The sequence below is a fragment of the Terrapene carolina genome, unplaced genomic scaffold, assembly GCF_002925995.2.
Source record: "Terrapene carolina triunguis isolate 2854851 unplaced genomic scaffold, T_m_triunguis-2.0 Scaffold130, whole genome shotgun sequence".
In the NCBI taxonomy this organism is placed as follows: Eukaryota; Metazoa; Chordata; order Testudines; family Emydidae; genus Terrapene; species Terrapene triunguis.
The window spans coordinates 27,816,272-27,834,104 of record NW_020664481.1 but is presented as its reverse complement, the minus strand read 5'-3'; the positions used below and the strand labels follow the sequence as shown (position 1 = coordinate 27,834,104).

The 17,833-nt window shown below is 40.4% G+C and overlaps 1 protein-coding gene across 1 annotated transcript in view; it reads left to right on the top strand.

The window, feature by feature from the left end:
* Positions 1-17,833, top strand: part of RBL2 (RB transcriptional corepressor like 2) — a 51,614-nt gene that overhangs the window by 982 nt on the left and 32,799 nt on the right. Inside the window, exons 2-4 of the mRNA XM_024208718.3 lie at positions 2,049-2,179; positions 8,740-8,940; positions 11,578-11,642. Of these exons, the coding sequence (XP_024064486.1) occupies positions 2,049-2,179; positions 8,740-8,940; positions 11,578-11,642 (397 nt within the window). The remainder of the gene's footprint in view (positions 1-2,048; positions 2,180-8,739; positions 8,941-11,577; positions 11,643-17,833) is intronic.

Genomic DNA, 17,833 nt, shown 5'->3' with positions numbered 1-17,833 from the left:
GTAATGTGTGCAAAGATGTTTTTCAGCTATCGTGTATTATATTCAGATAAAGTCCTTTTTTGTGTTGGTGTTTTACCAAATGTTGAAATAGATTTTATTTCACGTATTACACTAGTTTCTGGATTTAAGAACAGAAATATACACATCCAGTTTGCTTACACAGCTACTGTGATTGAATGAAAATCTGATATATGTACACACAAATATTGCTACATGAATAGGTACCTATTGAGCATACAAATATCTGCAGTACCATAATAACCACAGTTTCTATGTGTGTTCTAGCACATAATTGTGCACATACTTCTCTGTGGTCAGTTTTTGGAAACACAGCTTTTAAATTTGATCCCCCGAAGTTGAGATTCAGATTTATTTAAAAAATATTTCTACCTGATAATTTTCTGGCAGTAAAGAAAAGTGTTAATGTGTATATCTGAATACAGTAGGATGGCAATTAAATATAATTTACTGTGCAAATATAACTTTTTTATTCATATGCAAAAATATATTTAAAGTGGAATTAAGATACAAGCACTCAGCCAGCACCCTGTGCTGCTTGTGTCCTACCAGCATATGATGATTTAATTCCCAAACTCAAAGGATGCAATACCAGCTTCTGTTACATACTTCTTATGAGAAAGTTGTTTTAAAAAAAAAAATCACCAAACCACAGAGGTTAGAAAACCAAGAAAAGCTGAGTTAATGGGATATTTTCCACATTATACAATCTTAACTCTGCCTCCTTTGAGGACCTTTATGTATGTCCTCTTACCGTGCATCAAAAGCCTGATTTATTTGGAAAGGAACAGTGAGGTCAAAGCACCGCATTTAAAATCAACTTTTTGGTAATTTAGAAAATTCCAGATTTTGAATGTTAACTCAGTGTCAGAGACACAGGGTGTTTGAGTTAATTTTTTTTTTTAACCAACTTCTGTTGGTGGAAGGTAGAAGTTTTCAGACATCTCCCTGAAAAAGAAATCTGTGTAGCTTGAAAGCTTGTCTCTTTCACCAAACAGAATTTGTTCAGTAAAAGATATTAACTCACCCACCTTACCTCTGTAATATCCTGGGACTAACACAGCTACGATGACACTGCAAACAATTCATTGTCAGCAGAAAAAGTAGCTTACTGCATAACACATTTTATCCATTGATGTCTGCTGTATGCAGTTAGGATTTCCCTGATTTGTACTTCGTCAGTTGAGGTCTTATGATTTTATTTAAATTGCTACCAAGTTTTTTTTTTTTTTTTTTTTTTTGGTTTGGTTTGGGTTTTTTTTGTAGTACTGATTGTTTATCAGGAATAGGTTTGTCTGGTCTTAATACATCATCTTTCTGCAGGCCAGGAAAATTATGGCTCTGATAGAGAGGCATCCACCAGAGTATATATTGGCAATTGAAACATTGAGAGTGACATGATAGACTTACCAATAAGATATTCTCTGACAGGACACTAGGATATATGTGCCCACTGCTAGAAAATGCCTTGAATCTCATCTGTATGACACTTTCAATTACCTTGATGAAATAGACATATGAAACCAGACCAAGTGTATAAGTTTCTAACTGTATTGATTGTGGGTGCAGCCAGACTGGAGAGCTCAAACTTGAAAACTTTCATTCTTAGTCTTTGAGGAAAAATGAACAAGTGTCCTTAGGAATATTTGGGGAAGAAGAATGTTCTGGCAGCCAGGAGCAGTTGCTTTCATACCCACAAGGTGATAGAACATTTAAAATAATCTTCTCTTGTTAGAAGCAAAAAAGCATGCTAAATGCCCCATGTAAAATTTGGCTTAACAAGAAATTGGTAAGTGTAAGTTAATTGATTCTTTAGTAATTTTGATGTTACCTAATTTTAGCATTTTTTAAATTCCTTAATTACATTATAACTAGAAAGAGCTTTTGAATAATTGAGTTAAGCTTTACAATCTTTCCCTTGAAATGTACTGGATTATTTTTTGCATTTTTCTCTATATTGGATGAATAGCTGAAGTAAAAGAAACACTTGTCAGTGTATCCTTTAAATGGCGTAATGTTTAATTTCACAGGGGAATGATCTACACTGGCTAGCATGTGCCTTATATGTGGCTTGCAGAAAAGCAGTCCCAACTGTGAGCAGAGGGACAGTCGAGGGAAACTATGTATCCTTAACAAGAATATTGCGCTGTTCAGAACAGAGGTAATTTCTCTTTCAAAAGTGCAACTATGTTGTTAAAATGTAAAAGTCTGCATTTCCCTTGCAAATGTCTAGAAATTGAGAGTGAAGGGTGAAAATTATCTTTAACTCACTCTTATTTCCTGCATTTTGACACACAGTGTTGTTATATTGCAAGACCTTTGTTCTCAGACACTATCATGAGTTAAAGACAGTTTGTCTTTAATAAAAACTTTCCATCATTCTGAATGAGGATGTTTAACTCAGAAGGTTAAAATCATTTTAACAGACTTTGTTGTGATTTTATATCTAGTCACAATTCACCTGAATCATTAGCATGTTGTAACCACAGTATTTTTCTATCTCTGAGGCTGGCTTTTCAACCTCAGGAATCACAAGCAGGCCCATAAAAAGTAGTAGTGATGTGGGGGGGTGTTTTTTGGGGGCGGGGGGTTATTTGGTGAAATCAAGTAAAAGCTGAGCTGCCTATTTAATACATAATATTCATATTCTTGTCTTGATTTTTCTAATTTACTTAGTGCTAATAACCAAATGAACGTGTGAATGTATTAAGTTGCGCTAGTCACATGAGACATTTACACACATGCATGTGCACATACACTTTCTCCTTCAAACAGTGGAGAGATGTCATCTTTGAGTTCTGGTCCCTGTGTGTATTCCACACACTCCAGGCACCTGAGACTGGAGATTTCTACTAAGTAGTGTCTGTTGTTTTGTGGCTATGCAGTTATTGTCCTTGTGCTCCAAGCTGAGGATATAAGGAGTGGGGCAGATTGACGCCTCTCCAGTTCCTTCTTACTGCTGCATGGCCTGATTTAGAATCCTCTGAGTCCGAAGCAATCTTCACATTGTTTCTTCTGAATTTGTAAATATATTTGTATGTAGTTTTTAGTATTCTTCGTGGTTTAGAGTTTTTTATAGTCTAGTTAGTATAGTCTCCCCAGTCGGATCCAGGCACCTTTCTGAGCACAAGTTCCAGAGCAGAGGCCAAAACCGCTAAGCCTCAGAAACCATTGCCTCTTGCAGGAGTAAGGGGCATACTCATGGGCATAAGGACTGATCCCCTTCCTGATCTGCCTCTAAGAGAAAGAATCCCCAACTCATTCCAGGTCTTGTGAATCCTTGTGCAAAGGAGGAGGGATCCATTGGTCTGGCTCCAACTTAGAGGCTGAAGGATAGTCATATGCCAGGTACTGACTGGGAGCTCCATGTTGGAATCCTTATTGAGAGTACTGACCCACTCCACAAGGAATCTGCTGATGATAGTGCCCTTGGATGTCTTGGATCTGTTGGTCCTGACACCCGGGACTCCGCAAACTCCAGGATGGACTGAAACATTTACCTTACCAGAGGATATTTTCACTTTGCCCTAACAACAGTGTCCTTTCCTGTCTGGTCCGGTCCTCCTCTGACACATTTCATTATCAGAAGAAACCACTTTGAGGAGAGGGGATTCTCCCCTACCCCCCTGCACAAGCCAGAACATTATTTCCCTCGTAAAACATGAGCCTACCTTCTCGTTGGCCGTGTCCGTTGTTCTAGACGAGCCTTTGCTTCCTTACAGGAGGCAAGCCCAGATGGAACCTCTAAAAGGTATTGGAGCCATCCTCCTCCAACGTACAACTATCCGGGGATCGATGATAGACCGTGTCTTGGTGTCTCCCCAGCCAGTCGACCCTTCATATTGGCTCTACTGCAGTTCATGGGATCCATATGTTAGACATCCCAGATCCGTGCATGAATTGCACCCACCCTTTTGTCCTAGCTGATACCACTAAGCTCCGTTGGAGTATACTGAGAGAGAAATTGAACCAGATCCTTCAGTATTGACCGTTCCGATGGGCATATCATCATCCTCACCTGACAAGGCAATCACTCCATTATTGCCGTCCCTGCATAATGACCACAGGCAATTTCAGGAACTTTTCCAGATAGTTGTGACCGAACTCCAGATCTGTCTTGAGGAGATCCATGACACGCATCATAAATTCCAGTCCAGTTATGGAAATGGTGCGTCAGAAACCACATCGCACTCCGGCAACCTATCTTCTTCGAGTGATTGCTCATATTGATTCCAATTCGGTGTGTGCGTGCACAGTCATCAAAAAGATTTTTCCCTAGCAGCAGCCGTTGGGTTGGCTGTGGAGCCCTGTGTAATGGCACCGTAATGGCGCTCAATATATGACCCTGCCGACCTGGTGCCTCCTCAGTTCCTTCTTACTGCCAGTGCCATCGTTGGAGCTGCGGTGAATTGCTTAGCAAGCTCGCCTTGTTTCCCACCGAAACAGCAAAGCCTGGCAGCGTCCTCCATAAAGGTACACCTCGCTGCTATCTCGGCTTTCCACCTGGAAGTGTCTGGATGCTCCGTCTTCGCCAACCCTATGGTTGGTGGGTCCCTCAAGGGTCTGGAACAGACAGCCTGTCCCCAGATCAGACAGCCTGTCCCCGCATGGGACCTTAACCTGGTCCTCTCCAGATTAATGGGGACCCCCATTTGAACCGCTGGCGACTTGCTCACTTCTTTAATCTGTTGTGGAAGGTAGCCTTTTTGGTCGCCATTACATCAGCAAGGAGGGTGTCTGAGTTAAAGGACTTTTCCTCTTACCCACCCTGTACGGTTTTCCACAGCAATAAGGTGCAACTCAGACCTCACCCGGCCTTTCTTCCTAAGGTTGTGTCACACTTCCACACTAGTCAGGACATTTTCCTGCCTGTTTTTTATCCTAAGCCTCATGCCAGTAGCCATGAGTGGAAGCTGCACTCCCTGGATGTTCGGTGAGAACTAGCCTTTTACATCCAGCGCACTAAGCCATTCAGATAGTTGAACCAGTTGTTCATAGCACCAGCAGACCAGATGAAAGGACTCCTGGCCTCATCTCAAAGGATATCTTCCTGGGTCACGTCATCCATCCTCACGTGCTATGAGCTGGCCAAAATACTGGCCCCAGCTCTTACTGCACACTCCACGAGTGCTCAGGCCTCATCAGCGACGTTCCTGGCCCAGGTCCCGATACAAGAAATCGTCAGGGCAACAAATTGGTCCTCGATACATACATTCACCTCTCATTACACCATCATCTGGCATGCCAGAGATGATGCAGCTTTCGGCAGAGCGAAGCTCCGAGCAATGATTCCATAACTCCAACCACAACCCCTAGGTAAGGCTTGGGAGTCACCTAATTGGAATCTAAATGAGCAATCGCCTGAAGAAGAAAAAATAGTTACTCACCTTCTCAAAACTGTTGTTCTTCGAGATGTGTTGCTCATATCCATTCCAAACCCACCCACCTTCCCCTCTGTCGGAGTAACCGTCAAGAAGGAATTGAGGAGGCGCCGGTTCGGCAGGGTCATATATTGAGCGCCGTGGAGGCACCACTCCAGGAGGCTCCACAGCCGACCCGACGGGTGTTGCTAGGGGAAAAACTTTCCGATGACTGTGCACACAGCGAGCACACACCTAATTGGAATCGATATGAGCAACACATCTCAAAGAACAACAGTTACGAGAAGGTGAGTAACCGTTTTTTCCAGATCTGCAGGATGCTCTGGCACACAATCTCAGCAGGAACTTTTCTACAAACCACAAATAGGAGATACACAGTTATGTCCTAAAAGACATCTTGGCTCAGTGGAGAATGCCATCTTGGGATCTGTTCGCCTCCCAGGCGAACAAGAAAATTCCATCTGTACTGCCTCAGAGCAGCACTAGTCTGATTATCCAGAGGCAAGGCTCTCCTGTTATCCTGAACAAGCCACCTGAGGTATGCTAGTAGAACAGCAAAATCTAACATCCCAACCCCAAACCCTCTTGACCTCATGGCCTGGCTGTTGGATGGATACCCGACGTAGACCATTCGTATTTGGCAACCGTTCAGTCTGTTCTCAATCGAAGCAGAAAAGACTCCACCAGAAAATGCTGTTTAGCTCAATGTAGGTGTTTCTCAGCCTGGATGCAATGAAACCAGCTGTCCCCAGAATCAGCAGATATTCCTGCTATTTCCTGTCCCTGAAGACTTCAGGGCTTTCTGTTAGTTTGCTGTGGATCCACCCAGCAGCAGTTGGTGCCTTCTGTTTGGTAGAAGGCCACTCCATTTTTACATACCCAACAACAATCAGATTCCTGAAAGGACTCGTTTACCACCGGCGGTGAAACCAATATCTCAGTGGGATCTCAGCCTTATACTATCAGTACTACCAGACCACCCTTTGAACCACTGATGACGTGTTCAGTGTCCTACTTCTCTATGAAGGTCCCCTTCCTAGTTGCCGTCATATCAGCCAGAAGTGTAAGTGAACTAGGAGCTCTCATGGCTTATGCCATATGCCATACTAGAGGTTTCCCTTCAACTTCATCCAAAATTCATCCCCAAGGTAATTTCCAAGTTTCATATGAATCAGCATATTCACTTACCAGTAGTATCCTTTTCAAAATCTGATACTTTCAAAGAGGAGAGGAGACTTTACTCTCTCGATGTCAGATGGGCTTTGCTTTCTTTCTTTGCAGATAGAAAGACAATCAGGAAATCACCAAGATTATTTATTGCTATAGCAAAGTAATCATGAGGACAAGCATTATCTGCTCAGAGACTCTATGTGGCTCTCTGGCTGCATCGTTCTGTTATCAGTTGGCACATATTCCTCTCCCAGATGAAGTGGGAGTCCATTCCAGTAGAGCACAAACAATCTCGATGGCATCTCTGAGAGAAGTACCTGTGCTGGACATTTGTAGGATGGCTATCTGGAGCTCCATCCAGACCTTCACAAAATATTACACCTTAGTCCAGTCCTCTTCTGCAGATACATCTGTTGGGACAGTACTTTTACAGACATTTATACCAACTGTATCCTCGAACCCTCTCCTGTTTGAAGACTGCTTAACAATTACCCATGTGTGGAATACACATAGGGCCCTGCATTCGAAAAAGAAATGGAAGATCTTTACCTGTAACTGGAGGTTCTTCAAGATGGGTAATCCCTGTCTGTAGTCTATTACCCACCCTCGTTCCTCTCTGCTTCAAACTTATCTGGTTTGCGATGAAAAGAGGGACTGACGAGTCATCGGTCCGCCCCGCCCCCATATCATCAGTTCAGAACACAAGGAGAATAACTGCACAGGGACGAACCTACAGATGGGGGTTGCTAGAAATCTCTAGTTTCAGGTGCATGATGCACTTGTGTATCTACTTGTGGGATACAGATAGGGACAGTGCACCTCAAAGAACCTTCAGTTACAGATATGTAACCTCCATTTCACCTCCACACTTCAGCCTGTAACACGCCTTAGGTGATAAGATCTGTACCATAGTTTGACAAATCCCTTTTTACCACATGCTTAAAATCCATAAAAGCAATAAAATAAATTATTTCCTAAAGCTATTGAGTAAGCTGAGTCAGTGTTAATCAGTAATGCAATTGTGATGATCAAGCAGCCTAACATACAAATGATTATAGCAGGAAACCGTAGATGTCCAACAATATACTTTATCAATTATTATTGTATATTTTAAATAAAATGCAGAAAAGTTTTGTTAAAAAAAGCAAAAAGAAATAGAGGAAGGTAAAGACACAGGATACAAATTTAGGTGAATCCAGCTATAAAAGACAAGTTGGGGGGAGGGGGGCAATTAGAAGTCAGGGAAGAAAGGGCAATAAAACCATAAGGCAAATGAAAAATATAGCGTAGCTCAGTGGTTCACAAACTGTGGGTCAGGTCCCCGAAGTGGGTCGCGGCCCCATTCTAATGGGGTCTCCAGGGCTGGCGTTAGACTTGCTTTGAGGCCTGAGACCAAAGCCCGAGCCCCACCCCGGGGGCTAAATCTCAAGCCCCACCACTCAGGGCTGAAGCTCAAGGGCTTCAGCCCTGGATGGCAGGGTCAGGTTACAGGCCCCCCACCTGGGGCTGAAGCCCTTGGGCTTTGGGCCCCCTGCCAGGGTGGTGGGGCTTGTGCTTTGGCTTTGTCCCCCCCTGCCTGGGGCGGTGGGGCTTGGGTGGGCTCAGGCTTCGTCCCCCCCTCCTGGGGTTGTGTAGTAATTTTTGTTGTCAGAAGGGGGTCGAGGTGTAATGAAGTTTGAGAGCCCCTGATGTAGCTTATTTAAAAGCATAGCAGAAATGATACATATGTCATGTTCTGTCTTTTCCCTCTGTGGTTGTAGATTTTTCTTAGTACTGTGAAGAGTGCAGGGGTATTTTTTTTTCTTCCTGCCAAAGTAGATAAGTGGTTCAGGGAAATGGGGGAAGCTTAATATGCAGACTAGTCTGAGCCACTGCAACTGATGGTGCATATGTGGGGGAAAAAGCCACTAAAGTGCAGTGTAAAGTCACTGTGAGCAACAGCAAGTAATGGTACAATGTTCTTGTTAGGTGTCTGAACTCAACTTTGTTCATGAGTGCTCCGAGTTTTAATTGTCTTTGCCTGCTTGTAATCATGCAATGTTATCAAACTGTATATACCATTGTCAACAGTTGAAGTGTAAACCGTGTTGCGTTCTGTTGTAAAATGTTTTTTATAGTTTATTTTTTATAAAAAATAAACTCCTCATCCGCATCTTTTAAATGTTCTCAGCTTGATTGAGTTTTTTAACAAGATGAAGAAATGGGAAGACATGGCAAATCTACCCTTGCAATTCAGAGAACGTACTGAGAGACTGGAGAGAAACTTCACTGTTTCTGCTGTAATTTTTAAGAAGTATGAACCCATTTTCCAGGACATTTTCACGTATCCTCAAGATGATCAACCTCGTCAACAAAGAGGAAGAAAACAGAGGTGTGTGTGTTGTTACTTTTTCTAATTGATTTTGGAGCAATGCTCATAGATAATTTCTTGGTGCTTTAGTTTTATATTTTTTTAATTCAGTGCATCTCCTAGTAATTCCTGCAGTTTCAATAATAGGTCATTCTTCTTTTTTCTGGGCTTCTCTTTATGGTAGTAAATTTCTATTCCATTGCCTTGTTGAAAGACTAAATAGATTTTATGTGCTGTACATAATAAGATTTTATGTGCTTGGTGTAACTCCTCTTTTTCTGATTCTGTACTTGTCAAAATTTCATGTGCCTGAGTTTGTTAATGTTGAGCATGGCTTCCTTTGATTTCCTTTGACTGGTTAACCAAGATGGAAACGTACCCGTTCATTGGTGCTTCCATCTGTGCAGCTGATGCATTCTTCATGTCTATTGTGCACAGCCTTTATTTTCCCTTTCTAACACTTAGTAAAATTTTTTCTCAGTTCTTATATTTAATGCATGTTTCTGTGAGCACGTTAGTACCATATTTAAAACTGAGCTTATTTAAACCTTACTCATAAGACCATTTGGGACTGTCCAAATACTGGTTTTGAGTTATGGAAGATCAAAAAATTAAATGTGCTTAACATAGAGTTAAAACACTTGAAACAGAACCAGTTATTAAAATGAATTAGTTGATTATAACATGGAAGTAGAAAGTTATAGTAAATCCCATATATAATTCTATAATAAGAAGAGTAAATCTTGCAAATTGTTAGCATGGATAATACCAAGAGAAGATCTAATATGATTCTGGAGATTAAACTGGAAAATCACACTCAGGAGCATCCACACAAAAAAATGGTTTGGAAATCTTTTAAGATGATTCCAAAGACAGTTACCTTTTCCGTAACTGGTGTTCTTCGAGATGTGTTGCTCATGTCTATTCCGCATCCTGCCCTCCTTCCTATCTGTCGTTGTCTGGCAAGAAGGAACTGAGGGTGGAGGGAGTGTGCAGCGCCCCTTGTGCAGCACCCCTTATACCGCGCCATGGAGGCGCCACTCCAGAGGTTGCTAGGGGCACTCCCCTCCCGGTACTGCTAGGGGAAAAACTTCCGACACCGGTGCATGTGGCGAGCACGCACACCTATTGTGGAATAGACATGAGCAACACATCTCGAAGAACACCAGTTATGGAAAAGGTAACTGTCTTTTTCCTTGTTACAAGGGTTTGCAGGGGTTGTAAAATGGCCCTTAACCAACCATGGCCCATTATAATCTGTGCCCTTTACATCACTGGAACTTGTGCTTGGTAATTCTGGGCCATGGAATGATCCACTGGCATCCAGATAAAGCTGTTCTAAGTTAGGGCTGCTTTATCTCACATCAGGGGCCGCATCGGCTCCAGAGCATCGCAGAATATGACACTTTAACTGTTTTTTATCTCCTTTTCTTGTGGCATATTCAATAAACCTAATTACTATAGCACCTCACAGTCTGGTGGCTGTCTCCATTCCTAGGAAGACTAGAAACTTTTTTTAAAGGAAAATTTATGCTCATTAGAAAATGTTGCAAGTCCCTATAAAAAAAACAACTTCACCACACTAAGACTGAGAACTGCTCTTTTACAGCACTCATAGTATTTGTTTTTATTTAACTAGCAGTGATGATTATTAGAGAGGCTGACATAAAATGGATATGACAGTGCTAGAAACAGAGAGGTTTCTGCATTTAAATTATGAATTGTTTATTATCTCAGGTTCCAAAAATGAAAAACGTAACATTGGGAAACAGGTATTCACAAATAATAGAATACCACCTGGGTCTAAAAGCAAAACAAAAAATGCTGATATGCCAGTGTTAAACAAAATAGTAGCAGCAGTAGATAAACTGTTGGTTTATATGAAGGCCACATTGAAGATCTATGTTTTATTAGGGTAGATTTCGTCTAGTCACTAACTGAAGTAAGACACGAGGAACACTGAAAATACATTGCCTGATTTGTAGAACTGTGTATGCACAAATGCATGCCACAGTTTTTGTGAGTGCACAATTCTAAAAATCTGGCTTTCACTAAATACACTTGATTAAATACCAGACACATTGCATACTTAATTGTTTACAAGAATGTGCTGATGGACTTTACACACCCCACTGATTAAACACAGTGTTTGTAAGCCATTTGTACTCTGACTCTCAGAACACATTGCTAATTATTACTATCTTCAGTAATTTTGCAACACTTGGTATACGTATGAAGATAATTTTTAAATGTACAGTAAAAAAAATACTATTGTTGCTGCTCAACTTATAGTTAACTTTTATTGAAACAGAATAAGCCTCTTTCTGTGCTACAGACTGAAACAAGCAAATACCCAATACAAGCAAATCTGTCCGTTTTATTTATTTATTTATTTATTTATTTTTAAAGTGAATGAATTATTTTCACTCACATTTTTTAATTGAGAACCCTGTGAAGGATTAGTAATACCCAATGAAAGTGCTGTGCAGGAGAGCAGGCACTGTGGAATCTTCCCTGTACCGTTGTGCCCATCCTTAGGATTATCTGTAGAAGTCTACTGTCCCATCAAGTAATGGGACACTTTAAGGCACGCTGTTTTGTCATTGTGAATACATTGAGTTTGTTGCTATATTCTTATGATATTTTTCTTTCCAAAAGACGACAGCCTTGCACAGTCTCTGAAGTTTTCCAGTTTTGTTGGGTGCTGTTTGTTCATGCAAAAGGTAAGAGATTTGTTAAGAATGACATTTGCTGCAAACTTTCTTTGTTAGCCTCCAGTATAGCTTATATATGAATAAAAAGGAGTGATCCTTGAACATCAGATAAGCATCAAAAAGTTCAGCATATCTTAACCCATTGAATTTCCATAAAGAAGCCATTCCACAACAGACCTTGTGACCCTCTTTTTCCCTGCCTTTACTTCTCCAGCTCTACCTTTCCACACATTTTTAAGATCAATGATGAGCTCACTTAGTCTTGTAACTTTCATGTTGGCTGCATTTTCAGTTTTCCCAGCATTTTGTCTCTCTAAAAGGGGGAAGCCTCTTGAAACTTTTGTGGATTCGTGTTAAGATGTTCATGTTGTGGATTTTCATGTCCATTGGTGACTAAGATAAGACCAAACTTTTCTTGTATTTCTAGCTACACTTATAGTATTTTATTCTCTTTTCTATAAGCTTAGAAGGGTAAATAATGAAACTACAGATGTGGATGTTCTTCTTTCAACAATTATCACAAATAAAATTCTCATCCTTTTGATTGCCCTCCTTTAGTATTTTATTTATGGATTTATTTTTAAATGAACACACCAGAAATGTAGGCAGTATTCAGATAGCCCTATAACATCATATAAGTAGGGCCTACCAAATTCATGGTCCATTTTGGTCAATTTCATGGTCATAGGATTTTAAAAATCATAAATTTCATGATTTCAGCTATTTAAATCTGAAATTTCACGGTGTTGTAATTATAGGGGTCCTGATCAAAAAAGGGTGTGTGTGTGTGTCAGTGTCACAAGGTTATTGTAGGAGGGGATGTGGTACTGCTACCTTCTGTCCTGCTGCTGGCGGCGGTGCTGCCTTCAGAGCTGGAGAGTGGCGGCTGCTGGCCGGGAACCCAGCTCTGAAGGCAGAGCCGCCGCCAGCAGCAGTACAGAAGTACGGATGGCTTAGTATGGTATTGCCACCCTTACTTCTGCACTTCTGTCTGCAGAGCTTGGCCCTCAGTCAACAGCCACCACTCTCCGGCCACACAGCTGTGAAGGCAGCAGAGCAGAAGTCAGAGTGGCAATACCGTGACCCCCCTAAAATAATCTTGTAAACCCCCTGCAACTCCCTTTTGCATCAGGGCCCCCAATTTGAGAAGTGCTGGTATCCCTTGTGAAATGTATAATAGTATAGGGTAAAAGCACACACAAGACCACATTTCATGATCCATGACACATTTTTCGTGGCCGTGAATTTCGTAGGGCATATAAGAGAATTTTCTGTATACTTGCACCACCTCATCCCAGAATACAAATGGGTGCCTTGACAACTCACATGATCTCCTGTTCAGTTTGTCCACAGATACCCCAAATCTATCTACAGTAGATTTGGAGTTTCATTTTTCTCTCTCAATTTTTAAATACACAATCAGTTCTACACACATCAGTTTGCATATATTTATATTAAATCTCTTCATGTTGGTCCACCCACTGTCTTATATTCAGTCTTCTCTGTATTTTTGACATTATACAGTAGGCATTATTTTTGTGTTGAAAAGGTGCTTATTGGATTCATTTGCAGATAATATATCTATTAAAAGATACATTTCAGTGCTTATACAGCAGGCCTTTCACTGTGTGTGTTCTTAACCTGTTGCTATGACAGTGAATAAAGCTATCTGTATCTAATGTGACTAGCTGCATTTTGTACAGGCAAATCTGTTTCCTTTAAAGAATTTAATCAAAACTTCTCTATAGACCAAAACAAATTTTGTCTTGTCTTTGTTCAAAATCCTCTCTGTCAATGTGCTTCCAAAGAAACATAACTACAAAGACGGGTCTCTTTTTTAAAATTTCCTACGGGGAGTAACCCTGTGCTGTCACTAATTCCTGTGTTGACAAAAATATAGAATATTACACTGTTTAATAATTACAAATTGCGTGTGACTTTGAAGGTCAGACTAGATGATCATTAAGGTCCCTTCTGACTTTAAAATCTGTGAGACTTGTAACAGTGAGCTATCTTAAACCCACGGTGAAAGGAGGTGATATGGCTTGATATGGCTCAGTCTTTTTCTCTCTCAAATCTGGATGTTATGGTGCTTTTGCTTCCTCGGTGCCTACTTGAAATAGGGTTTGGTTGAGAATGAGCTCACTGGAACTCAATACAGGTAAGATAGAGGTGATGCTTTTGGTTGGAGAAAGCATCTAAAGAGAATGGCAGGGATGATGCTTACACATCTGACTGATGGGGTTTACTCACAGTTAGATTAATAATTTAGAAAGGTTTTTGAATCTCTGATAGATCATGGCATGAGCCTTGGTGAGCAGAAGGACTGTCTTTTTGATATGGTTGATGCAATAATGGCAACTTTTTCTTTGATGTGGACTTTGCCACGGTTGTTCATGCCTCTGTCACCTTAATATTGGATGACTGTAATGCACACTACATGGCCTTGAGGGCCATTCAGAATATACAGGTAGTGCAGGATGCAACTGCCTGCAAGGAGCCTTTTACACCAGCGTGTCAAAAGCTGTACTGACTTATTTCTTTCACATGCTATGCAGGGGATTGACGTTAATATTTAAAGCCCAGTGTAGTCTTTATTCTAGCTGTATGAGAAACTTCACCACTTCCCATTGAACCCTCCTAATTGATCAGTGGCTGAGTTATCCTGGTTCCTGAAATTGAACCAGTCTGGAGTCTGCATGCAGAGCATTTTCAATGGAAGGGCTTTGACTCTGGAATTTGGTTCTTCCACTAGTATAAACAAACCAAAGTTTGTTGACTTTCAGTCACAGTATAAAACCCATCTGTTTTACTACAGCTTTTGACTGAGTTCATTCTGGGTTACAATTCTGCTTATATGGCATCTCGGGGAAGTGAGAGAGTCACTCAAGGTTTCATTTAAGTTTTATAGTCAGCTAATTTTGTACTATTGTGTATGTGCCCGTAGCCATTGTGATGGGCCCATTTTATAAAAGTAATGATCATTAAATCCATTTTGATGTCTTAAAGGGCACTGGCATCATTGAATAGATTGCTTAGGAGGCAGCTGCTAGTTAAGAAAGCTGAAGGGTTTTTTCTTTTTTCACGTATATTTTGGTATCTGCCTGAGAGCAGGTGTGGGGGAGGAGGGTAGGATGCAGAAACTTCGATGGTTCTTGAAACTTTGAGACAATCATTTTTAAGCTTACTTGAGTGTGGGTGTGAGTCACCTAATACCCTACACATGAAGTTGTTGTAGCTTGCAACTGGAAGTTGGTAAGGGTAACCTTAGTCATTTAGTTTGCTCAAGCATAATAAATGCTCGGTGACTGGTTCTTATTCCTTACTTTTATAACTATCAGAGTTTTCCCTTGTCCCGGACACCACGGAAAGAAAAACAAGATAATGGGAATATGGTTTAGCGAGGCCACAGTTTTATTTAGTAACACATCTGAGAACTACCCAGCAATAACTTGTCTGGTGCAGATCATCCTTTGTAATCTATTCCACATGGTGGAAGGCTGCCACCATGGGGTTATGGTTGGGGGTTGTCTCCTTGCTGTACCAGACATTGCTGTATCCATTTCTCTCCTTTAGCAGTTGCCTTTTCCTAATCTGCTCCAATTCTGATTTATCAGGGAACTGGACTCCGCATTTAATAATTACCTGCACTGGGTAGCTGCCATGTTGCAACAAAATGAATTTTATAATCTAACCTACCCCACCGTGCCTGGGTTGCTGAGAACAAAAAACAAAAAAACACATACCCCACAAACCTCTCTCCAGGCCAGTCTGGCAGTGAGAGGGAAAAAATGGTAATGCCCATAAGTCCCCAAAACCAGGTTTGTCCCCCACATCTCCAATTTGGATTAGAATTTCTTCCCAGTGCAGAATAGTGCCCCCAGGCAGGGTGCAGGGTTTATAAGACCTTCCCTTGGGTGCATTGGAGAACAACAGGCCTATGCCGGTTACTCTCGTATCCAGCCAGTCTGCCACAACCCTCGTTCCTCAAGTCCACAAGAAGTCTGAGTTTCCAGAAGGATGGGAGGAAACAGGGAAAGGGGGGCAATCCTTAAAGAGGCCAAGAGTTTTCTTTTTTTCTTCTGCTGGCCTAGACAAAGCTTTGCCACCCCTGAAACTGCTGAGGAATGCGGGGTAGGTGTTTTGTCATTTGCTTCTGCTGGATTTATAATTAACATTTTTGACTAGCTATGGATTTTTGAGCTGGTGCTTTCAGTGGTGAGCAACTTCTGATTCACAGCTTAACTTCGCAGCCTAGAATAGAAGAGAACAGGGTAGATAAAAATTGACTTTAAAAAAAAAAAAAAAAATTGGATTGTTTTAGTTTAAATTAAAATGCATTTTCTTTTTAAAATAATACTTTTTAAAATTGAATTTGATATTATGACAACCTGTGTTAAACCCTATACTTACTATAATCTGTATCATTTAAATACATTTGAGGAGGGCTCACTCATGCAAGATGAGTAAAGGGAGCTGCTTTTAAAATATATGTAGAATCAGGGGTAACGTCCCTGAATTTGGGGTCAAATCAAGCTTCGTATTGCAGTGTCATATTGCATTAAGTATATAGGTATATTTCATTCTTTACAATAGAAGAAACACTGTTATTTACCAGTACATTTTTCTGAATGTCAGTATTTTCCGTTTCTGTTGTGCAGAAATGCTTTTGCTTTAATTATTTTTGGTTTCAGTTTAGCTAGTAGGTGCAGAGAGAATATTTTATCCATTTGGACTAATTAATTCAAACTTCAGTATCTTTTCTTATGTTTTCAACTCAATTTAAGGTAGTTATGTATATTGAGCTGTATAATTGCTTAAATAAATGTGTAGATACACAGTGTATGCTCCTGGTTAGCAAAAAGCACCAAATTTAGTGTAAAAGCTGTAGTCAGTTTCAAATCTGCATGTTTTTATGGTTATGCTAATATATGAGATTATACCTTTTTAAATCAATGTTTAGTTTAAGGTTTCTTGCTTGGTCTTTGAAATCATGATAAAATTGTTGATTTAAATCCCTTTGATTTAAATTAATCTGGCCTGGCATAGGTGCCATATAACCCACAGCATCCTAAATAAATAAATTAATTAATTAATGGAGATATCCTATCTCCTAAAACTGGAAGGGACCTTGAAAGGTCATCAAGTCCAGCCCCCTGCCTTCACTAGCAGGACCAAGTACTGATTTTGCCCCAGAACCCTACATGGCCCCCTCAAGGATTGAACTCTCAACCCTGGGTTTAGCAGGCCGATGCTCAAACCACGGAGCTATCCCTAGCCTAAAACACAGAATTAGTAGTGATATAAAAATGGGGCAACAAAGATTATTACATTAAATTGACCTTCAGGGTCATTAAAGGCACTTTTTTGCTTTGAAAGTTGCTTATTTTGTTTTGAGGGTTGACCATTATCCTTATCGTGGCAACCACACATCGATGACAAGTTGGGGCTTGTCTGTGCAACAAGCTTCCCAGGCTGAAGAGCAGTGTGTGCAACTTCCTTTTCCAGTGCAGAAAATACAGCAGATTTGCTTGTTTAAACCTTTTTTTGTCTGGAGCAAAGTAAGTCAGTGACTGGTTTTATTTTATTTGTAAGATTAGTACTAAGATATTGTAATCTAGTATCATTGCTGTTTATGTTGCTCTTTATCTTGCTTGTCAGAGAATCACTCTTTAAACTATCTCTCTTGGTTTGTTTTCAGTTAAAATGGAAATAGAGCGTTGTTTTTCTTACTGCATTGAGCAGAATGTAATTTGGTTTTGATTTGGGAAGGGGAAAATAGTAGACCATTGTTTGAAATGCTATGGACAGGGGAAATATAGCTTGGAATAATCTTTTGGTGCCCTTAAAATTAGATTTATTCTTGACTGTGATGCTGTCCGTGATTGTTTTACTTAACTTAGGCTTTCATTTTACTGCTGCGACACAGCACCTACTTAATTAATAAAAAGTAAACACGGTATCATTTCTAGAGCTTGCCTTCTTCTGACATTTGTTTAATTGCTTGCAAATAGATCTGTAAATAAAGAGTATAACACTTAAATAAAAGAACATTCAGGATACACAGAATTGGAAGAGTTTGATCCAATTTGTTCTAATTAGCCTAATGATTTTTATATCAAAGGAAACATGTATTCTAATTTACATGTATTAAAAAGAGCCTTGCAATCAAGTTAATGTCATTTCTCCCAAATCTGGGG